The 25,128-nt window shown below is 36.5% G+C and overlaps 1 protein-coding gene and 1 pseudogene across 1 annotated transcript; both read left to right on the top strand.

The window, feature by feature from the left end:
• The first annotated feature begins 7,138 nt into the window (after positions 1 to 7,138).
• LOC145980101 (tubulin beta-4B chain-like) lies at positions 7,139 to 20,913 on the top strand. The gene is made up of 4 exons (XM_083113104.1): positions 7,139 to 7,410; positions 8,058 to 8,166; positions 14,193 to 14,548; positions 19,828 to 20,913. The coding sequence occupies exons 1-4, from the start codon at positions 7,354 to 7,356 to the stop codon at positions 20,644 to 20,646; spliced, it is 1,341 nt and encodes a 446-aa protein (XP_082969230.1). The 5' UTR covers positions 7,139 to 7,353; the 3' UTR covers positions 20,647 to 20,913.
• A 957-nt stretch (positions 20,914 to 21,870) lies between these two features.
• Positions 21,871 to 22,685, top strand: LOC145980112 (tubulin beta chain pseudogene; annotated as a pseudogene).
• The last annotated feature ends 2,443 nt before the right edge of the window (positions 22,686 to 25,128 follow it).

A 25,128-nucleotide genomic window follows, 5' to 3' on the forward strand; every position in this document is an offset into this window, starting at 1 on the left:
TAGGAAAATATGACAAAATGAGGGCTGACTACCAAGAAAAAATATACATAACCCCTCCCTTTCGAAAATCCTGGGCACGACACTGGGTAGATATTACCCTTAATGACGCGAAGGTACCTTTCAGTAATCATTTAAAATATCTCTGAATCATTATCGACTCCCAGATAAATTTTAACCTCCAAATAAATAACTATATTCGTTAAATCTATCACCATATAGACCGTGTTAAAAATGTAAACATAAACATTGGTAAGGTCTGGCCCGGTCCCCCCGGAACTTCCGGTTTAGGCCAGTCCCCGTTGTTGCCAGTGCAAATTCACCGTCATACGAAGTAAGAAATGAGCGCTTGTTTTCATGAGTTGTGCGACGATAGTCAAGAAAGGTATTTGTTAAAGTTCTACTATGAAGGAGTGGACGTCTAGAATCCGTCGGATGATCATCTGCAGAGCAGATTATTAAAATATGACGTGTCTTTGTGGCCGCCAGTTGTATAGCCATGGATAGCATTCTACGTACATACAAGTATCTCATGTAGACGCACGACGAACGTTTAGATATATTGAATTATTTTGTAAATGGAAAAGTGGGAAAGATAATTCTATAATACTAGTGATATTATTATATTATAAAGTATGATTAAGTGAATCTTTGCCAACAAATCTGCAGAAGTAATGACATAACAAATGCTAGTAAATATTTGTGCTTTCAACGTCGCCTTTCCGCCTGAGGGATTTAGGGAAAACCTATGATATGGCATGCCACTTTCACTTGCACGAATTTACTTCAAGCAACAAGGGAGTTTTCAGACTGAAGCGACAAGCGATATCGGGATTTCGCACAGAAGTATTCGATCTAAAGCAAACCATTCACCAGTCCTATGCCAGTCACGCTTGTGCAAATAACAGGCCGGGGCAACACATTGCGCGGTATTGATAAAACGGCCCAGTCCAAGCAACAAGCAACACCTGCAATTTGTCGTTCGGAAGGTGTTGTTTATTTTTTAATGTTGGTTTCCAAGAGAGACGCATCGCTGCAATCTGAAAGCTTCCTTTCGACCAATTCACCACGAGAAAATGCACGTGTCGCTTGGACTGGACTCTTGTTTTCTCAGTACCATACATCGTGTCGCCTCGCTCTGTTGTACTCGTATGCAAGGTGAATTGTTTCCTTTAGAGTAAAGGGGCTGTTGCTTCTCGCTTCGGTGTGTAATCTGCGTGCCACTTAAAATAAAGTGAATCCTCAGTGATCAATGAAATTTTTCGAACCGAAGCGACACGACAAGCTGCACGTGTCGCTCAGATTCCCAATGGCGCGTATTGTGCCGCCTGAGACTTGATTTCCCATGAGCGGTAAATGCTTATTTATAGACTAAATGGGCCTGTGTCGCTTGTTACTTCTGTACGAACCACTGCTGTCGCGTGTCGCTTCGGTTTGAAACCTCTCTAAGAGGCGTGCTTTTCACCACAACACAATACGCAGATAAACGATCAACATGCTTGTAACAAAATGCAAGTCTTAAAAATCCTTTCCGGGTACCAATCCTTTCTCGGTCTGCTTGTATCAACAGGTTTCGTCTCTCTACGTCCTTCGGAAACCTACGAAGTAATACTTGACTCAATAAATTTGTTCCCGATTGAACTGTGCAACCATATGTTACACAACTGACACGCTATTTCCTTGTAAAAGAATCTCCACTTTGCCATTTCATATTATCGTCCATAGCACCGTAAGCGTAACCGGATGTTCGAGGGGGACCAGAGGAGTGCGCATGCTCCGCAGTAGCTCCGCCTTTAACACCGTCTATTTACAAAGGCTGTCGCAGAGAAGATGAGACAGATTTTTTCCTGGCTTGGCAACACTGCGTATGGTTTCGGCACTAGTCGCGTCGTGTAGAATTACTCATTCTGTTTCCGTAGCAAGTTGTCACATGTTGCGAAACCACGTTAGTGAGCATCTGTGTTGATTTACGTGGAACGTGAACGCTGTTTTCCTATACAGGAATTAGTCTAACCTTCTCTGCGACAGCCTTTGTACATATTTCGAAAAATTCGTAAATATCTCAATAGAAATCTCAGTAGACATTTCTACCTTTTCTACCTTTCCTTTATTCGTCCCGTGTTAAGCCCCTATCACACGGAACTGGATTTCTAGTTGGAATGCCCTAGTTGGCGATGAACTGACTTTCTGGCTAGTAATCATGGCCGCCTGGCTGACTGCTTGACTGGTTTTGAGGAATAGGACATGTTCTAATTGCTACTAACTTCTTCGACTAGATTCTGTGGAACAGCCAATCAGAGCAAAGTTTGGCCATGTGAAGATATTCTGTGAGTTTGTAAAGTAGCCTTTTTTTGTCTGTGGCTTCCGAGCAGGGTTGGCAAAATTTGTGTTTTTTTTAAAAAGAACAAAACAAACTGTTTTTTTTGTTTAAAACATGTTTTTTTTGTTTTAAACATGAGTTAAAAAAAACATGTTTTAAACAAAACAAATTCAACCTTTTCCCAGTAAATTATAGTGAAAGTCGTTAAAGAGAAAAAATACTCATTTTTATGAGTACATTGGCGACAAGGACAGTTTATTTCCCTTCGGAGATAAGGTTTACCATACTGCACGGTAGGGGTGTGCGGGACAGAATTTTTTGGGTCCGGACGGGAAATTCTTTAAATCCCGACATTCGGGACGGGGAAAATTCTCAATTTCCCGAAAAAGTGGGAAAATTTTCGGGACGGGATGTGTTCGAAATTTCCCAAAGCTCTTGAAATCTCGAATTCTACCCGTAATTTCCATCTTAAGTGCTTGTTTTTGCACTTCTGGTACAAAACCACAATGCAGAGAACGTCTAGAATTGACGACGTTTTAAAATGACCATTCGGAATTTCCAGACTGCTTGGGATCCCAAAAAGTCGAGAAGTCATTTCCGGAAGTCGGGATCGGGACGGAAATTTTCTTTCCCGATCCCGGTCCCGACTTTTCGGGATCCCGCACACCTCTACTGCAGGCATAGGCGCCGACTCCATGGGGCTTTGGGGGGCTCGAGCCACCCAATATTAACAATGTGGGGGCAGAGCCCCCCAAATAATTTTGCTTAAGAGGATCTAATGTATTATTTTGCTTCTCTTGTAAAGTTTACTCTGAATTGTGCCACATGAACTTAACTTTTAATGCACATTTAAAATTTTCTAGACCATCAACTTTGGGGGACTGAAACCGCTAAACCATCAACTTTGGGGAGGCTATGACCAGAGACAGCAAAACGCATGATTTATTACTAGTATATACTAAGCATGTAATTATGAGTATTGTTAAAATTTTTACTAAAAAAGAGTTTCAAAAGACGATGTGCATATATCCATCCGTGGACAATTAATATTCTGCATTCGAACTGTGAATAAAAAAATGATATTTTAGAGGAATTCATGGGCTTCTATTAGGGGTGTGCGGGACGGGAAAAATTTTCAATTTCCCTACTGAGTCGGAAAATGTTCAAAATTTCCCGAAGCTCTGAAAATCTCGAATTATACACGTCATTTTTACTTTAAGTGATTTCTGGATTAAAAACGAACAATTTACGATAAGTTCCAGAAATTGACAATGCAGAAAACGTCGAGAAATAACGACACTTACAAATAAGCATTCGGTATTTTCCGACTGCACGGGATACCGAAAATTCGGGAAGTTATTTCCCGAAGTCCGGATCGGAACGGGAAATTTTTTTCCCGATCCCGGTCCTGACTTTTCGGGATCCCGCACACCCATATCTTTTATGAGATTCCGAACACTGAGGCCAAAACTTAAGAAAGGGAGAGAATGAGTCATTCATTAATTTATTTCAGAGATCAGAGCCCCCCCCCCAATAATTTTGACAAGTCGGCGCCCGTGACTGCAGGGACAAAAGTTGTGGGTAACCTTTTCCGCCACTACTGAAGTAGGTTAGGAATTATATTCTTCTAAATTTCAAGAAACTAAATATTATAGAATTACTATCCTCGTCCTGAAAAAATCACGGTGAAATATTTCCTGCTGCCTGAACAGTTTATATAGCAGTAAACAACCTGCAGTGTCATAATACATTCTCCAGATGAATTTATCTTTCAAAGTACAAAATTATGTTACTAAAAGTAAGCATCTGCGCTTCATTCAGTTATACAGACCAATGAATCGTATCGCAAAAGAAAAAAAATCACGTCATGATCAAAATCACGCATTGTGTATTTAGATATTAGATTCCATTTCCAGCTTCCACCAGTCTCAAACTTACAGGACGATACGAAACAAGGAACTGAGAGGTTTCAAGTTCTACAGTAAAGCACGGGTCTTTCTTGTCGCACAACAATTTTGCTACCTTGTGCATACATAGCTAGCCTGCCTAACCTAACAACATAGGCATTAAGCCTAAAATTAAAAAGCTTTCTCCCGTGACGTCAGAACATAAGGTCGCTCAAGTGTTGTGCGATAAGTGAGACGGTAAAGCACGGATTAATTGACACAGATTCAATGAAAAACAGGGTTGCCAAACAAAAATTATCACAGACTATAAAATATCTACCACCAAAATGTGTTTTAAACACTTGTAAAAAAAACATGTTTAAAACACATTGTTTTAAACGTTTAAAACATTTGTAAAAAAAACAAAGCCGTGTGTTTTAAACGTTTAAAACAAAGTGTTTTAAACACTTTTGTTTTAAACATGCCAACCCTGCTTCCGAGTGCATACAACACGAAAGGCATGTTTACAATTGAAAAAGCTAAAATATTCTTCCATACGTGTATAGTAAACGTTGTAAAGTATGTATTTTATCAGCGCCGTTCTTCTCTACCTAAAACCATTTAATGCGATGCGATATTCCTTTCGGTTGGATAGTTATCGTATTTTAAAAGTGTGAAGTGATACGTTGTTTACATCTCGCGCGGCCGCCATTATGGGAACGAAAGACTATCGACAAGTACGGTATAACAAGTACCGTGTGAGGCGAAAACTAGCAAATGGGTAGCCAGTCCAGCGTCAACTAGAGCATTCTAACTAGAAATCCAGTTCCGTGTGATAGGGGCTTTAGAATATGGTGCTAGTCTTATTTTTGATGGTAACTTAACTCATCTGAAGAAACTTGAAACAATCCAAAACAATTGCTTAAGAACGATTCATATGCACCAACAGGAAAATAATTCACAACAATTGCGCAAGACTTACAACATACCCACCGTCACTTCGAGAATATTTTGCATCTTTCTGAATAAGGTATTCCATAGTATACATAACAAAGCATCTCCATTGCATCATAGGATTAAGCACCTCTCTGAGTTCAGTACCCGAAACACCATATCGTCTTTACATAGAGACCTAGTAATCCCCAAACCTAACAAAAGCAGATTTGTCCAAAAGTCCTTCTCGTACGTACCTAGCAGCGGTAACCTGGAATTCACTCCCGACGAAGGTGAAACTCAGTACCAGCAAAGCGCAGTTTTGTCTTCATCACATGCCTATACATTCTAACTCTCAGTAATATCTTTATCAGTACTTACCCCCCACCCCCGTACACCTTCGTTTTCTTTAAATATGTATAACACTCAAACTTTATTTATTTCATTGCTACTATGTAACACTCTACATACTCATGTAAATTCATCACATTTTCCTTAGATGTAGCTTTGTATATTTTTTACTACATAGGGCATCAAGTCATTATTTGCATTAATATTGTTCTAAATTAAATGTATGGCTTAATTATAACCCTATTCAGATAATAAATAATAATAATATTCATTATCATCATGATAATGATTATTATTATGCAATAATAAATATTATAAACTGATTAAAATAAACCCATTTTTTCCAAAACTATTATTATTCCTTCTATATTATAAATCAAATTATTATTATCATCATCATCAAATCATCAATTTCAAATCCTTGAAATACTTCTACTGGATCCACCAAATAAGTTAATATTCAGTACAACTGTTTTTATTATTTTTTACATTTCGTTCAGTTAGTGTACTGAAATGCATATATGTATGTGTTTGTGTATGCATATATCATGTATATGAAAATTAACATGAAATATTAATGGCACTGATGAAAAGATTCTCTGGGGCTATCGACCAGGTGAGTTGTGGAAAGGATTCCAAGCTTTCGAGAGCTAACATCACACTCATCTTTAATTCTAACCTGAAGAAGTTAGCACGAGAGAATCTTTTTTTGATTTGTTATTTTAAGTCCACTTTATGCACAGAAAGGCTAATCGGGACTGGACCTAGAGTTTAAAGTGGGATCCGAACCATTCTGCTATGTGCCTCCACCGGGTATCGAACCCGGGACCAGTTGATTACAAGGCGACAACGTTACTATTGCGCCATCAGGGAGGCCCCAGTGGGATTATTTTCATTATTCGTCACCAGGAAAGATTGAAGACTTGCTTTATTAATGACACTGTAATCAAGGAATTCATTAAATAAGGGATTGGTTCTATTGTAGTGTGAAGGGTTTTCGACCAATAAAAATATAACGCAATTGAAGGGGTTAACACAAGAAGGAAGTATTCCACTCTCCTATGAAGAATGATATTCGTACTGAACTTGAAAGCTACAGGTTATTAGTAGTATCTCGCGTGCAAACTGTTTATGTGTGTATCTAACGTACTGGAAACTACAGGAAAATGGTTGGTTGATTTGTTGTTTTAAGTCCACTTTATGCACAGTAAGGCTAATCGGGACTGGACCTACAGTATAAAGTGGGATCCGAACCACTATGTGCTTCCACCGAGTATCGAACCCGGTACCCCTTGATTACGAGGTGACAACGTACAGGAAAATGTTATGGAATTCGATTTTTATAGAGGTCTTCCGTTCAGCAGAAGGGGGTGGGGTGACAGTCGATAACAAAATCAAAAAGGTGGGGAAATAGGTCATTGTGGTCAAGTTGTACAACTGAGGGGGAGGGGACTATAAAATGGCCATCCGTTCCCTTCTGGCATCATATGTGGCTACGCCACTGGTAGCAAGCTTGACCTGCGAACTTTTTAAAATACGGATTTGGCAACGATGTACGTAAAGTTGCCGCGAATTTTCTTTTATTCTTCCGCCGAAATAGATCCTTCAATTCGTTTGTTATATGAATTAAATACAAAATCGTTTCTGTTTTTCACTTTCTAAATCAAAATTAAATAATAAACTAAGATAAATCGATTGCTTTCTTTACATGTCATTGTGATCGTCTTTATTTTCCTGCACACGTTTGAGAACAGTCTGGAAATCGGAGGGATATTCAACAACTTCAAAATTCACAATAACCGGGAAGTGGCAGAAATTTTAAAGTGCATTAATATTTTGAAATTCTAGTTTAAATTAGAAGTAAAAATGAGAGAAATCGTTCATATTCAAGCTGGCCAGTGCGGAAACCAAATCGGTGCCAAGGTAAATAATATATAAGAATGATTAAATATTGCAGGATTAAATATTAGCTACGCACTGTAGCGTGATAATGTGCATATCATTTTTACTTTATTTACCAAGTTTTAGAATACCTTTTTTATTATTATTCGACAGTAATGAACATCACAAATAACAGGAAAGGGAATTAATAATGAGAACTCTTTGGGAAGTGTTAAATTACAATTTCGTAACATGTTGTCAAGGTAAACAGAAGCACAAAGATGGCTTTTATTCTATCGGGCGATTCCCTCGCTAGAGGCCCCACACTTTTGTCTATAAAACTGCCATTTACTTAAAAGTTTGTCTTGAAATTTTGTATTCACGTACCTTGAACCTCCTCACATGAAGTTGAATTTATGTACTATTTCCTTCACGACACTCCGATGAAATTAACAAAGAAAAATGGTTTGCTTGTTACGTTGCGCAAGTATCATGTATCTGTCTACACAATTATATTATACCCCCTTCTATTTATCATTTCTTAACTACTCAATTCTATCAAGCATTTTTTTTAATATTTTAAAATGGAAATTTTATGATCGAAGTTGGCAGGTTATTTTCAATGTCGGGAAATTTAATGAGAAATTATATTTGATGTTCAGTTTTTTTTTTCTTTCTTAATTTTTCAGTTCTGGGAGGTAATATCAGATGAGCATGGCATCGATCCTACTGGTGCCTATCATGGGGATTCTGATCTTCAGCTTGAAAGAATCAATGTGTACTACAATGAAGCAGCAGGTAAGGGAATGCTGCAACAAATAAGTACCTACTAAATAATTTTTAAGAAGTGTTAACTTTATTTCTGCATTTTTTTTAAAAAAACAAACGTTTTTTCATGCCATCAGCTGGATGTTACCCTTTATTATTCATGCCTTTTTGTCACCAGCTTTGTCAAAGGGTCATTCCACGTCAGTTCAACCAGGCCAGGGAACCCACCATCTCAGATTTTTATGAAACTTGGTACATTCAATCCTTCCATGGTTGTAAGAAACCACATAAAATTTTTCGCCTCTAACTCATCTGGTTTCAGAGTTATGGCCTCTCAAACTTTCAGCCAACTCTCGTTTTCCTTCATTTCTGAAGCCCTCATTGAAACCTGCAGTGCTTTACCAAAAAAATTCTATCTCGCTCACACATGATTCAATCCTTTTGAAATTTCACAACAATAGTAACCAAACAATAGGCATTTCAGAAAAAAATATGACATCACATGATATCAATATTTTAGTAAAACAAAAAATTAATAAAAAAAATATTAGCGGGATTTTGTTGCAGAAAACATGCCTTGCTAAAATTTCAATTATCATTAAAAGGGAATGAATTAATACCAGCATAAGTATTTTTAAAATTAACCTGGATATGTATTGTAACTTACCCAGCAATAAAAGTTATGGTTATTTTATTCCTTCTATAAATATAATATACTTATGTCTGATATTTGGATGAAATGGATTCCGGAGTATTAAAATATTTTGGTTAACTCAAAATCAATCAAATAATGTGTTATAAATTAATCAGTGAAGCAAACTCGAAATTCTACACTTTTGTTTATTCTTTGAGCATTGTTGTCTTATTATTTCCTTGCTTATATATTCATATTAATAAAATAATATAAATTACACTGGGGAACAAAAAAAAGATTTTATTTTGTGGCATAAAGTTTAATAACAGTTTCAGCACACAAAACAGCTGTGATTGCCAATCGTATGATTGGTTCAGTTGAATTGACTCCAGTTATAAAAATAAACACACCATGTAAAATGTAGGAGATAAAATTACTCTACGCTTTTCTCAGTAATATCAAAATTTGATAATGGGCTGAAATTCCCATTAAGAAACTTATTTATTTATTTGTAAATTGTTGCTAGGCAACTTATGAAGCATTGTTAGGCAATATATCGGACACTCAGCAAAGCTTAAGGAAGAATACCAAAACATAAAATTGGTTTTAGAAAAAAATGGAATATGCTGAACATAAGTGGCTCGTGTGTGTGTGGATTTGAAGATGGTGAATTTTTTACTAGGACAGCAAAGTGGGTACACAAAATATCCCTGTTTCCTACGTTTGTGGGATAGTCGTGCTAGAGAAAAGCATTGGACGATAAAAGTTTGGCCCCCAGGGGAAAATATTTGTGGGAAAAGCTAATATCATTCATGAACCCCATGATAGATGGGGACAAAATCATCCTCCCGCCACTGCATATTATACTTGGGTTGATAAAACAGTTTGTCAAGGCCTTAGATACAAGTGGTGATTGTTTCAAATATATATGCCACACTTTTCCAGGACTAAGTATTGAAAAATTGAAGGCAGGAATCTTTGACGGACCACAGCAAATTAGTACACTCATAAATGATGCCAATTTTACAACTTACATGTCTTACATCAAATCTGAGGCCTGGGTGAGCTTTGTGTCCGTCGTCAAAAACTTTTTGGGAATCACAGAGCAGAAAACTACCGCGATATAGTTGGAATTATGTTGGAAACTTTGAGAAATTGGGAGCTAATATGAGTGTGAAGATACATTTTCTACATACCTACATTGACAGATTCCCTGAGAACCTTGGTGTTTTTAGTGAAGAACGGGGAGAAAGGTTCCATCAGGATGTAAGGATAATGGAAGAAAGGTACCAGGGACGGTGGGATCGCCACATGATGGCCGACCACTGTTGGAGCTTACAGAGGGATTGTCCTAAAATGCAATTCAGCAGGAAATCGTATAGAAAACGTTTCACATAGTTTGTTACTTCATTGTGTGCATAATTTCTTAATTATTATGATCATAGGCCTATATAAATTTATTTTTATAATAATGATTTTAATCACAAAAAGAAATATGAAATTGTTGTTGGAAGTTCATTTATATGTATGTCTTATGTTTCAGCCATTTTGGTTTAGTTGCATTTATTTCATAAATTAGAGCCAATTCAGGAAATATATTATTATATCATTATTCAGCAGCATGAAATTGCCCTAAATTAGCTCTCAAACACTGTGCCGCAATTTCACTGTTTCCCAGTGTTATTATTATTATTATCATCATTATTGTCATCTTCATTGCTATTCTGTCTCAGGTAATGTTGACATATCATCAAACTGCTGCGTACAAAGTACACAACATTGAACAAAGATTTTTTTGAACCATATATATTTTGCTTAAACATGGATAAATTATTTTATAAATAAGCAAGGAAATAATAAGACAACAATGCTCAAAGAATAAACAAAAGTGTAGAATTTCGAGTTTGCTTCACTAATTTATAACACATTATTTGATTGATTTTGAGTTAACCACTCCGGAATCCATTTCATCCAAATATCAGACATAAGTATATTATATTTATAGAAGGAATAAAATAACCATAACTTTTATTGCTGGGTAAGTTACAATACATATCCAGGTTAATTTTAAAAATACTTATGCTGGTATTAATTCATTCCCTTTTAATGATAATTGAAATTTTAGCAAGACATGTTTTCGGCATCAAAATCCCGCTAATATATTTTTTTTTACTATTTTTTTGTTTTACTAAAATATTGATATCATGTGATGTCATATTTTTTTCTGAAATGCCTATTGTTTGGTTACTATTGTTGTGAAATTTCAAAAGGATTGAATCGTGTGTGAGCGAGATAGAATTTTTTTTGTAAAGCACTGCAGGTTTGAATGAGGGCTTCGGAAATGAAGAAAAACGAGAGTTGGCTGAAAGTTTGAGAGGCCATAACTCTGAAACCAGATGAGTTAGAGGCGAAAAATTTTATGTGGTTTCTTACAACCATGGAAGGATTGAATGTACCAAGTTTCATAAAAATCTGAGATGGTGGGTTCCCAAACCTCTTTTTTTTGGGTGAATTGATATGGAATGACCCCAAATTAATGGTGTCAGGTGATATTTCCAGATTGAAATATCTAACAAAAAATTGCAATAAATAAAGAAAATGTAATATTACATCAATATTTGAAAATAATAGAAGCACTGGATATGATACAGATAAATTACATACATTTTAAGACAGTGAACATTCAACTTTAATTAATGTTCCAACTTCTGTGATGACATCATGTTCTTTTCAAACACTGATTTTTCCATATTCCTCCTAGTAACGAGTTTGGGCCCTTGACTGACTGTATCCTCCTCAAGAATTACGATGAAATTTTTATGTGGTACTACTTTACTATACCGGAGACACCTATCAATGATTTATTTTGCAATTTTTTACATTGCTAACGTACTATTCTGCATTGCGGAACGTTTCTTTAGCTGAAAATGAATTTCTAACGAAAATAATGTATATTTCTTACATTAACGAGTACTTACTGTTGTTCCTTATTTCCCACAAACCATCCACGGGTAGCCCCAAAAACCATTGACGTTAGCCCAAAAATTCACGATAGCCCCACGAACCATCACGGGAACGAGGTATGCCTACTAGGTTAGGTTCCATTAGCACTCCTTTCGTTCAATTTAGCATATACGGACAATACGAGAGCGTATTGTGCTCTCGTGCAGAAAGCAAATGGCGGCAGCAGCAATTGCACATCGGAACTAGATTTTCGTAGAGAACCACATGCATTCGCATTAAAATGGATCAAACTACATTCCCGAACATCAACAACGCCACAGAAAATTATTTGCGTAAGTACTTTCTCCTGTAAATTTGAAGAAATCCGTCTCCGGTATAGTAAAGTGTTACCTTTTATGTTTTATGTAATATAAAATGTGTTTCAGGGTGCGGAAGCCACAAATAACCAAGATATTTGATCCTAAAGTATGGTCTGCCTAAGTAAAAGAAACAACCCTCCAATCTCAAAGTACTTCCACCAAAAAAACACGTACAAATGATAATGCCACCAAACTTAGCACGGTAACATTATCATATGAGGGAAACTAATTCCTTCAAATTTACAGGAGAAAGTACTTACGGAAATCATTTTCTTTAGCGTTTTGGGAGTTCCTGAACGTAGATTTGATCCATTTTAATGTGAATGCGTGTTGTTTTCTGCGAAAATCTCTGTCCGACAAGTTGTTTCTGCTCCCGCCATTTGCTTTCTGCAAGAGAGTGCAATGTTCCATGTGTTAAGATGATGCAACCCCGTAGCCAGTGTTTCAGCCTCGCCGTGTTTTCACTAGAACATGACGTGTCGAGTATTTTTTTTTTTTAACTATGCTTGCCTAACCTAACCTTATGGAAAATGTTTTTTGGGGCTAACGTCAATGGTTTGCGACGTATTAGCATAATTTCAAATCCGGGCACGGAAGTAGATATTTTCCGGTGAACGAGGTTGCAACACTGCATAAATTGACAAAACACTCTCAGAACGCCCCCTAAACCAGTACGCTATCACGGCCATAATGTGTTACAGATTCGACACAACAAGTAACAGTAAGTACTCGTAAATCTAAGAAATAGACATTGATATGCATTATTTCACTTTAGGAAATGTTCCACATTCGAAAATAACACGTTAGCAATTTAAAGAAGTCCGAAATATATGATTCGTAGGTGTTTCCCTCATACGATAATAGTACCCTTAGCACTTCTAACCTAACAGCGTATGAAGTGGTAGGCAACATCCTGACTGGTGTTGTGGCATGTTGTGCCACAACACCAGTGTGAGGTACTATATTCACTTGCGTGAAACCTTCAGGCTAAGGTAACAGAAGTACTTCACCATAACACGTCTCTGCAAGCTAACAACAACAGAAAACATTTGTAACCCAATCTTCATAAACCATGCAAAATTTTTCACTTTCTAGCGGGTACTGTGAGTTTCTTGACATATTTCTGTAATATTGTTTTAGGATAAAAGAGAAATAGGAACGAGTTTACGATACCGGACCACTCTCCAATTGCTATGAAATTTCGTGTACTCACTAATTGAGATGACCTAATCACGAATCTGCATGTAATAATTGGCGATCAAGTATGGAAATGTAGAGAAAAACGAAATAAACTATGTTTTCCTAATGTAATGTAACTTTACCGTAAGAACAGCAGGTCCACGGAAGACTGCATTTTCCCAACATGAAAAAAATCAGCGTGCAATACACCGTTGCCAAACGTACCTAATCAAACGAGTGCACATTCCTAAATAATAATTTTTCATTGTATTTTTGCTAATGGAGCCTAACCTTACCTCGTAGGCATTCCTTGAACACAAGGTAGGCAAACTGTTGTGCATGTCTCCCGCCATTCTTCCATGCTGAACACAATGTAACAGAACGTAACAGTGTGGCAACGCTGGATACAGCGTAAGAAATTGGGTCTCACTTATCGCACAACACTTGACCAACCTTGTGTTCTGATGTCAAGGCAGAAAGCTTTTCAATTTTAGTGTGTTTAGTTCTCTTAGCGTAAATAATAATTTTTTGTTGTATTTATGGTAATGGAACCTAACCTAACATTGTAGGCATTCCTCGTCTGACGTCGGAACACAAGGTAGGAAAACTGTTGTGCGACAAGAAATGCGAAAGAAACATGGTTGTCAATTGCTTTGTATGGAGAATCATCGTGGTATTTAACAAGGTTATTCTACAATTTCCATGCTTGACCGCCAATTATTAGATGCAGATTCGTGATTAGGAGGTCTCAATTAGTGAGTATGCGGAATTTCATAGAAATTGGAGAGTGGTCCGGTATTGTAAACTCATGCCCGAGAAATATATATGCTCACAGGGCCAATACAGTGCCAGGCAACAATAAATAGAACAGTAATAAAGCTCTGTTACACTTACTATTAATAAATTGTTGTGATTTTTAGGTGGTAAATATGTGCCCCGAGCAATCTTAGTTGACTTGGAACCTGGAACCATGGATTCCGTCAGATCAGGCCCTTTTGGTCAACTCTTCCGCCCAGACAATTTCGTCTTTGGTCAGAGTGGTGCTGGCAACAACTGGGCCAAGGGGCATTACACGGAGGGAGCAGAGCTGGTTGACTCTGTGCTGGATGTCGTTCGGAAGGAGGCTGAAAACTGCGACTGCCTGCAGGGTTTCCAGATGACCCACTCGCTTGGTGGAGGAACAGGTTCTGGGATGGGCACACTGCTCATATCGAAGATAAGGGAGGAATACCCGGATCGCATCATGAATACCTACAGTGTTGTTCCATCTCCAAAGGTAATTAGTAATTCTCGTTTACTTTTCAATATTATTTTGTTTGTCAAAACAGTTGAGCATGTAGATCTGTATTAAAGTACATTCAATGCACAGATAAGCTAATTGGGACTGGACCTACAGTTTAAAGTGGGATCCGAACCACTATGTGCCTTCATCAGGGAGGTCCATTAAAATGTTTTATGTATTTGTTATTGCAGATATCGGAATATATATGTAGGATCGCAGTGTTGTATATGAAATTAAGATTTAATTAAGAATATGAAAGATTAGAATAAGGTCATCTTTTTTTATTTTGAGCAACAAAGTGACAATCTTGAAACGAAGAAATTGTAGGTCACATGTGTTCATTATTTCAGGTTAACGTTATAACAATTTGTTAACAAGGAGGTGCATAATGTTTATGTAAATATTTATTTACAAGGTAGCAGAATTGGCTTGACTTTCATGTATTTACTGTATGTTTTTTTTTTTAAAAATTATGTTGCTATAATGCCACTTTTGGTTAATTGTGACAAGGGAATGAATGACAATTAATATGACATTGATGTTAGGGCATTCACAAAGGACATCCAAGCTCACACCAGGACTTATATGTGCCTGGGACCGTCACTCATGATCTTGGGAATCCACCACTCAACCCTGTCTACATGTCTTTAAAGGACTCTCAATATATGTGAATTGTCATTGAAAACAAATGGGCACAGGAATAAGCTAATATGCTTCAAATTTGCCATAAAGCTTTTTTATTTTTTACAACTGAATGCCAAAATGTAGGCACATAAATGTGGATTTCACTTTGTTGTGCCTGTTAAGCCATCTTAGCAAGAATTAAATATTTAAATTGGCTTGTATTTTTTTTTTTTTTTTAATTTAAGCCGATATAAGGTGGAACCTCAGATTCATGTTTTTCATGGAACACATGAAAATACTTAAAAATTATATAACATTTTGCTTTGCTGGGACCATTAAGTTTCAATATATAATGTATCCTGGAAGGTAAAATTCATTCCACTGCATTTAGATATTTTTAATAGCCAATTGTTAGTGGCAGTACATTGTAATGTTTATTAACTTTGTATGTTTATGTACTGTGCATATAATTATTAACCCCTTAAAGTTTTATTACATTATATTCCCCAGCCACTCAATCTCTCATTAAACTATTTCTCTCTCCCTGCCTACAAAATGGGAAGTCCATGGTGTGACAGGTCAGTATATTTCCACGTTAAAAGGTAACATTTTTAGATGTGTAAATTTTCATTTCTCCTGGTTCTTGCATGTTTCCTGTCAACCTCTGCCAGCTAGAAGCTTGACATTAACTTATATTCATTTATTTCTATTCTTCTTGACATGAGCTTGGTAGGTGGCAGAAAAGTTTCTCCGTTGAAAGGCAAAATTCTAAATCCTGCATTGAAATTGATGAGATATTCATCAAGGACTCAAGCTTGACAGATGTAAAAAGCATTTTACACCAGCTCCAAAATATCCCTTCAGTGTTTTCTGTCTCCTCTCTCCTTGCAACAGTGATTACAGAATACAAATTAATTCAACAACAGTGGAAGAGCATTTTTTCTTATTGGTAGAGCAATACATGTAATTACATGAAGTACACAGCAGCCCTAATGCTTCCCTCCAATATCTGAGATATTCCTTGTTCATCTCACATGCTAAAGTTCTGAAACTTGTGTTAAATAATTGGTGTAGTGAAGATGGGCCATTTAATTGCTTTGTGTGTGATTTCACGTGTTTTTCAATATGAACTCTGAATAGTATAATAGTAATAAAATAGGTGTAGATATATTTTTCTTACATTTTTGTTCAAGGAAAGGTGCTTATATAATTTATTTACAGAATCAAGGATGCTAGAAGGGTCGTCATTGTTTTGAAATATTACTACATTTAAAAGTCGAATATTTAGTTTTAAAGTTAGATGATTGTCTAGCCTTTGGTTATAATTGTGACTTGATTAATGCATAGGTTAAAGTGCTAGGAGGCTGGACAAATGTGCAGTAACCAGCATTATTGGTAGAAAAGTGGTGTTTTTTTTTTGTTAGATGAAAGTTGCACCTATTGCTACTTTTTCATGTATAAGAGAATGCAGTACATAAAGATCAACGTAATAGTGACAAAATAAATTTCTTTTAATAAATCATGCTATCTTTTTACCCTTTTTTGTCCATTCTCTGAACATTTAATTCAAATTTTTAAAGAAATTTTCACAATAATAGAATATTTTTAACTAACTAAGTCTCTAGCCTTCTTAAACCCAAAGGTTCATGGCTGCAGCAACACAGGCCTTTCATCTGTCCCTATCCTGAGCAAGATCTATATACTCTTTTCCATCTCTACCGATTTCCTTAAGGTCCATCTCAACGTTGTCCCTCCATCTTCGTCTTGGCCTTCCTACAGGTCCCTTACCATCAGGTTTCCCAAGAAGAATCCTGTAAACTCCTCTTTCCTCTCCCATTCGTGCCACATGGCCTGCCCACCTAAGTCTTCTTGATTTAATTATTCTAATAATATCTGGACATCAATACAAATTATGTAGTTCTAAATTATGTAACCTTCTCCACTCACCTGTCTCCTCATCCCTTTTAGGCCAAAATATTTCCCTAAGGATCTTATTTTCAAATACTTTCAATGTAAGGAACCAAGTTTCGCATCCATATAATATTGCAGGCAAAATACTGTTTTGTATATTTTAACTTTTAGTTTCTTAGACATTAAACGAGAAGACAAAAGTTTATGAAGAAAAAAGTAACATGCATTTCCTGAACTAAGCCTGCTTTTTATTTCCTCTTTAATATAATTTTCATTTGTTAGTATTACTCGTAAGTAATTGAATTTGGAGACTGGTTCAAACGAGTTATCAATAATTAGAATTTGATTATTACCTAACACTTGGTTTCGGCCTGTAAGCATATATTTAGTTTTCTCTTTGCTAACTTCCAAACCTATCTCTTTACCTGCTTTGAAAAATATTAGCATTATCGTTAATTGTATTTATATCATCCCATAATAGCCATCTGCATATGCTAACAACTGAGTCACACCGTTTAATTTTAATCCTTCGTTAGTTTCTTTTACCTTCCTAACAGCATATTCTAAGGCAAAATTAAAGAGCAATGGAGATAATGCATCTCCTTGTTTTAACCCATCATGAAGTGTAAATTTGTCAGACACATAAATACCCACACGAAATTTACTTTGTTTCACTGGTGAATACTTTTTATGATATTAACAAGCTTCTTACGTATTCCAAACTCTACTAATATATTATATACTTTATCTCTTTTGACCGAATCATATACTTTTTTGAAATCAATGAATAGCTGATGGACACTGATTATATTCCCAATTTTTCTCAAGTGTCTGTCTGATGTGAAAAATTTGATCTGTTACGTTTAAATCCACACTGATAATCACCTATAATTTCATTAGCATATGGGGTTAGTCTTGTTAAAAGAATGTTAGATAATATTTTATATGTTGTTGAGAGTAGAGAAATTCCATGGTAATTATTGCAGTTCATTTTATCACCTTTTTTAAACTGGAACAATTATTTATTCTTTCCACTCTTCTTTATTCCATATTAAACAAATTATTTTATGAATTTGACATGTTAACAAATTTCCACCATATTTAATTAACTCAGCTGGTATTAAATCAATGCCAGGTGCTTTGTTATTCTTAAGCCTTTTAATAGCATCTTTAACTTCAGTCAAGTTAGGTTCTGGAACTAAGGTTCTGCTGTGTGTACTTCATTTACTTCTGATTTATCTCCTACATGAATATTTAAGAGGTCATTAAAGTAGTTCTTCTATCTATTTAAAATATTGCTTGGATCAGCCAAAAAATCATCATTTTTATCTTTTATCAAGTTTACTTTAGGTTGTCACCCCTTTCTAAATTAATTTACACTTTTTTTTTTTTTTAATATCGTTAATTCTCCTTTTCAACTTTTTTTTTTTTATACTTCTAAATGTGCAGTTAACTTCTCGCTTCATTCTATTAAAATTGCTTAGATTTGTATCATCAGAATTATTTAACCACCTAAGTCTAGCCTAATTTCTTATTTATATTAGATTATGACATTCGTTACAAACCATGGCATAAAATATTTTTAGCCTTACAAATATGGCTGCTACCTTGTAATTTATATAACAATGAGGTAAGCAAGCACTTTGTAAAAACATTCACAGGTTCTTGAAATATAAGACCAAATGAACTGTTCCTAAAACTGCACTACAAGTTCCTTTGTTATGCTCATTATAGGGCAGTGGGTTTATAGCACACAGTCTTTGTTGTAAGGGAACATTTCTTTCCGGTGCTTGTCAGTTACAAATTGTGGCAGGTCATGTCTGCCTTCCCTGTAGGAAAAAAAAGTAGGGGGTATTTATTACTATCACCAAAAACCTTTTTAACATCATGATAACAATAAACTTGCATTTCGGAATTGTAATTAGATATTTCATGTATGCTTCTGGGAACAAGTCAAATAATACAGAGCATTCCCTGACATTCGCTACGAGACTCGGCGGCAAGCAGCCCGGCATCAACGCTTGTCTTTCCCGGTGAACGGGTCCGCGACAGTAGTTTATATTAAACCTTGTAAAAAAGTTTAGAGTAACAGGGTCAGTTCTGAATAAAAGTGGAAAGAAAAATGGGGAAATAAAGTATACAAAGACAATCCGCACACCATCCGCTAGTTAAAATAGAGTATTGTACGCAAAATCGGGAGAATTACAGTAGACGAACTTGCACGTGTAAATGCCAATTTCCTTCGGAGATGCCAGGAATGTGTTGCAGCAAAGGGACATCATTTTCAACACCTTCTGTAGACAAGGTTTAGTACAAAATATAAAAACTGTAATTTTAATAGCTCACTCTAGCGACTGTCGCTGCTCTGTATATTTGAAGAGTAATATTGAATAACAGGGTGTACGGCTTATAACCTGGCCAAGTCACAATCTTCCCCAAAATTTTCAATTGGTACATGTCAGTTTTGTATGATTATACTGCTTTACATTCTACAACTTTCCCATTCCCATAATTTGACAAGATTGCATTTCTGACCAAGACACAATGTTCATAGCCACTATGTATAGAATAAATCCTTGACATTGATTTGACATATTTGTAATGGTTGTACAGTCATGGATGGTTCTGGGTTGTAATGATCCTATTGAAAGACACAGAGATTGTTACAACACAGGAGTGTGCATGACTGTACATAGTTTCATCTTTTTTTAAATGTAATCCAAACTTTTGTTTTACAGGTGTCAGACACAGTAGTAGAACCCTATAATGCCACCCTGTCAGTACACCAGCTTGTTGAAAACACCGACGAAACATATTGCATTGACAATGAAGCACTGTACGACATATGCTTCAGAACACTAAAACTGACAACTCCAACCTACGGCGACCTGAATCATTTAGTTTCTGCAACAATGTCTGGTGTAACCACATGCCTCCGCTTCCCGGGCCAACTGAACGCAGACCTTCGAAAGTTGGCCGTGAACATGGTTCCATTCCCTCGCCTTCATTTCTTTATGCCCGGATTTGCACCACTTACTTCTCGAGGGAGCCAGCAGTATCGAGCCATGTCTGTACCTGAACTGACGCAACAAATGTTTGATTCCAAGAACATGATGGCTGCCTGCGATCCACGACATGGCCGATACCTCACGGTAGCCGCTATATTCAGAGGCCGCATGTCCATGAAAGAAGTGGACGAACAAATGATGAACATCCAGAACAAGAACAGCAGCTACTTTGTCGAATGGATTCCGAACAATGTCAAAACTGCCGTCTGCGATATCCCACCGAGAGGTTTGAAGATGTCTTCCACTTTTATCGGGAACTCGACTGCCATTCAAGAATTGTTCAGACGGATTTCCGAACAGTTCACCGCGATGTTCAGAAGGAAGGCTTTCTTGCACTGGTACACAGGGGAAGGAATGGACGAGATGGAATTCACTGAAGCAGAATCAAACATGAATGACCTGGTTTCGGAATATCAGCAGTACCAGGAAGCTACAGTGGATGATGAAGGAGAAATTGAGGGAGAGTTGGAAGGTGATGATATGGATTAATTATTCTCTCATATGAGAAATAAATGTTATTTTTGCTTAACAAGTTGCGTTCATACACTTGGAGTTTCTTATCTTCAAAAGAGTTTTAATATATTTTTTTTTAATTAACATTCATCCTTGTGAATCCTGTTCATGTCATGTATGAATTGTCCTGTTACGTTTCTTCTTAAGTTCTTACTGTTTGTGCAATTTTTATGTATTTGTGCCATATTTGCATGTTTGTAATCTACAGTTCTGAAAATAAAAAAGCTTCCATTTGATGGAATAGCTATTGCCTTTTGACTTAACTTTCCTGTGTAAAACATAAAAATATAGCATATTTTGTAAAAGTACTATTTGAATTATGTTATTTTGCTTTCAAGTGACTTGTTATTCAATCCTGACCAAATAACTTAACACAAACCCAAACAACATCTATAGACAGAATTATTTCTCTTTCAGTGCCAAGTGTTCTGTCACAGCACTGTTATGGTAGCATACCTAATCATCACAAAGTAAAATCCATTGTAATTGTATTGATCTTTCCTTCTCTAATTGTTTGTAGGTCAACTCTGAGCACTGCTTTTGTGATTTAGCAAATGTATTGTTCTTGTCACTACATGTACTGTTACAATTCCCTGTCATGTTCTTTATTAAGATTTCTATCAATTGTCCAGCCTCTTAGCTATACTCGATTAATTTTTATTAGGCATATTAATTAAATTCTCAAATATGAGTGTTTTATCATATTAACCTTCAGTCACCCCAACATACATACAAATTTGAAACCATTTATCAATTTTCCCAGTTTTTAAACGTCAATTTTCACTGTGAAATCAATATTCCACAAATTCTATACTCTGACACGCACCAAGTTCTGTATCTTAAATGTTTCATCCTTCCTGTCATTCTCTTCAAGGAACACAAAAGGAAAATATATTAAAACGGGAATACAGTGAATTCTCTTTCATTCGAACTCCAAGGGGACAACGAAAGAATTTGAATTAACAAAAACACGTATCAACCAAGATGATTTCAAGGGAAATACACATGTTAGAATTACCGAGAGATTCAAATTATCCAGTTGGAATTGAGGAGTGGAAAAATAGGCGTAATATGCCTCAAATTCATGGAAACCCAAAATCTGAGCCCCTAAGGAATTTACAATGAACTTTATCTGTACTTCTGAAGTATTAATGTAACTACACATTTGTTCAAATTATTGTACATTTCAGGTGTCTGCTATTGTAGTGGAGCCTTACAATGCTGTTTTGGCACACCATCTTTTAACTTACAACACCGACATGACTTTCTGTATAGACAACGAAGCCTTGTACGACATATGTTTTAGAACACTGAAGTTGACCGGCCCTTCGTACGGAGACATGAACCATCTGATATCGTGTGTAATGGCTGGTGTTACAACTTGTTTTCGGTTTCCTGGACAACTGAATGCCGATCTTCGGAAATTAGCTGTGAACATGGTCCCTTTTCCACGACTTCACTTCTTCATGCCAGGTTTTGCACCTTTGACATCACGTGGAGTGAGACCTTACGTTGCAATAACTGTGCCACATTTAGTTCAACAAATATTTGATGCAAAAAACATGATGGCTGCCTGCGATCCAGCCCACGGTAAATATTTGACGGCAGCTGCAATATTCAGGGGGCGCATGTCCACGCGGGAGGTTGATGAGCAAATTCTGAACGTTCAACTGAAAAACAGCTATTATTTTATCGAGTGGATACCAAATAATGTCAAAACTGCAATATGCGACATTCCTCCTCGTGGTTTGAGAATGGCTGCAACATTCATTGGAAATACAACAGCTATAGTGGAAGTTTTCAAGAGGGTCGGTGATCAATTTTCGGCAATGCTAAAGCGTAAAGCATTTTTGCATTGGTATATTGGGGAAGGAATGACCGAAAGTGATTTTTCTGAAGCAGAATGTACTATGAACGATTTGATTTCTGAATATCTTATGTACCAGGAGATTAGTGTCGAGGAAGGAATGCAAGGTAATGAGGTTGAAGATGATGAATACGATTAACCGGAGCAAACTAAGTATCTAATTTTAGAATTAATTGAACAGATTCTTTACTTTTGATATGCCCTTAGAATTGTAATTTTTATGTCGTAGACTATTTATAACTTCATTTTGGTAATTGGCCGCTTCTTTTACTACAATAAATACTTCGGCAAACCATTTTCTATTTTCTTGTATTGGGGTTCCTGATAAAATCCCCTGACTTTACCAGGCACTTTGAAATAAATTTGCATCTAACTAATTCTCCCACACTATAATGTGTGTAACATGACACTCAAGACAATAAAAATACAGCATTGCATGTAATTTTAGAAATAGAGGAGGGCCACTTTGGCATGGAACTTTAACATTGACATAGCTTTGAAAACAAAAGCCAAGAAAAGTGAAGCAGTACTCAAAGTAGGGAAATCCTATCGCCCCAGTTAAAGCGAGGATACACAGTTACACACCATGTGTGCATTTATTTGAATATCGTCTGAATGGGCAATGCTACTGAAGAAAAACGTGGGGGTACAAAAGAGTGTGAATTTCTCCACATGTGGTAGGTCGAAACGTTTTTCAAAGTTGATTATTAAGCTAGATACGACCTGTAAAAAATATGACTAATAAGAATTTTCGGAATCCCATGTATTCCTCATGGGGAATCAACTTCAACATCAAGTTACGGCTAATCAAATGGGAGTTCTGACTTTTCCGCTGGGCAATCACTTCTTCAAACTGCCCTCTTCCCATTGATATCATTTTCTATTGCATTGGAAGTTTGATATTCCCACGATAAATAAAAAAAATACTCCCTTATGCCCAATGCATTTCTCCTTTCCTCCTGGCAGTGTTGCCAAACCTGGTGGACATAAAAGAGCTAAATTTCACCTTAAATGGAGTGAAAACTGACTTTCAAGGAGCTAGATTTACTGCTATTACTGTTAACTCTAAATTGATGACAATTTATTAAGTTTTCACCATCTAGATCCGGCGGCATCACCCATCTCATGGTTGAACGAAATCGAAAATAAAGGATTCCCTGATAACAATATGATGCCAATTTCACGTCAACATAGCGCTATGCACTATAAAAAAAAGTAGCTTGGGCATATAAGAGGGGATGGGGCAACGCAGCCAATATGACATCATGTGCAAAATGTATAATCATGCAAAAGTTGGTCTATGTTGGCCTGGAACCAGTGATGGTATCATAGTGAGGCACAGGGGCGGGCACCCCAGTTCACAGCCAAATTAGTGCACCAAAGAACCAGAACTGGCTTCAAGACAGCTAAGTTGGCAACACTGACTGAGGGAAAAGCTGAGCGGAGACTGTCCCGCATGCCCTTAAGGGAATTTTGGAAAAGCCATCCCTCAGCTAGGACGTGGATAAATGGTAATAATATGAAATTGATCAAAGGACAAAAATCTTCCACAGGTTTACATTGGCTGCGGGTCCAAGTTTAGGGTTGCCGTATTTCATAAGTAAACATCTGGCAGCTGACTGAAAGCCTGTTGGGAGGGGGAGCCTGGACCTGACAGAGAAGCATGTATGTACGCAATTATTATTATTATGGACTCCTTATCATTTTCTTTACACTTCTTAATAAATGGAAATTCCTTTGGATGTCTTTCATTAAACTTACACTTTCTTTTTGGGGCTATAATGAACTAAGCTGCTATCTCGCAATGTTGAAACTTTATTTGAAAACTGCGGACTTAACATACAGGCACCCGAGCAGTGACACTGCTTACAGTAAGCAGCTTACCATACAATGGAAGAGAATCTTAACTGAAATTCAGTCCTGCAAACAGAAGGAAATAAAAGTAGCATTATTATTAATTGTCGTCGGCAAGTGTACATTCTTGTAACTTGACAACTCTTGTAATATCGAGAGGGAGCAGTTAAGTATGCAATTAGATTATTTGCAAAAGTGAGCATTTTAAAATTATGTCGACACATTTAAATAGAAAAAACTGTTCATGAAAGTCTTACTCGGGTAGACAAAAGTAAAAATAATTTAGGCACCAAGCCCTTTGTCAAGAGAAGTGAAGTCGATTAAAAAAAAATAGAACTGGATTTGAAAAATTAGGTGTCATGGCATCTGTATTTGTCTACCCTTATCTTAATTATTTCTGCTTTCCCACCCAACTCAGGTACTTATAGGGTCAATCCATATGAAATCATACCAGCTGGTTGCTTGACCATTTTTAAAAAAGTTTATTTTTTGAGTGGTGTGAGCCTCATATATTGACAGTTCAGAACCACTCTTATTTTATTTTTACTATCACCGATTTGAAGATGGCGGGCATTTTTTTATCATGGCGCGCGTCATTTTCTCAATTCGTAAGCATTAGCGGCAACTTTTTTTTCTCAGCTCTGGTAAGTCCTACGACAATGAGACAAAATCTGTGATGTTAAGCACATTATAGGCTACAATTATATTTCTGTGTAATTTTCTAAATATTATTCCTT

Source organism: Lepisma saccharinum, chromosome 27 (genome assembly GCF_977018435.1).
Source record: "Lepisma saccharinum chromosome 27, izLepSacc3.1, whole genome shotgun sequence".
Taxonomy (NCBI): domain Eukaryota; kingdom Metazoa; phylum Arthropoda; class Insecta; order Zygentoma; family Lepismatidae; genus Lepisma; species Lepisma saccharinum.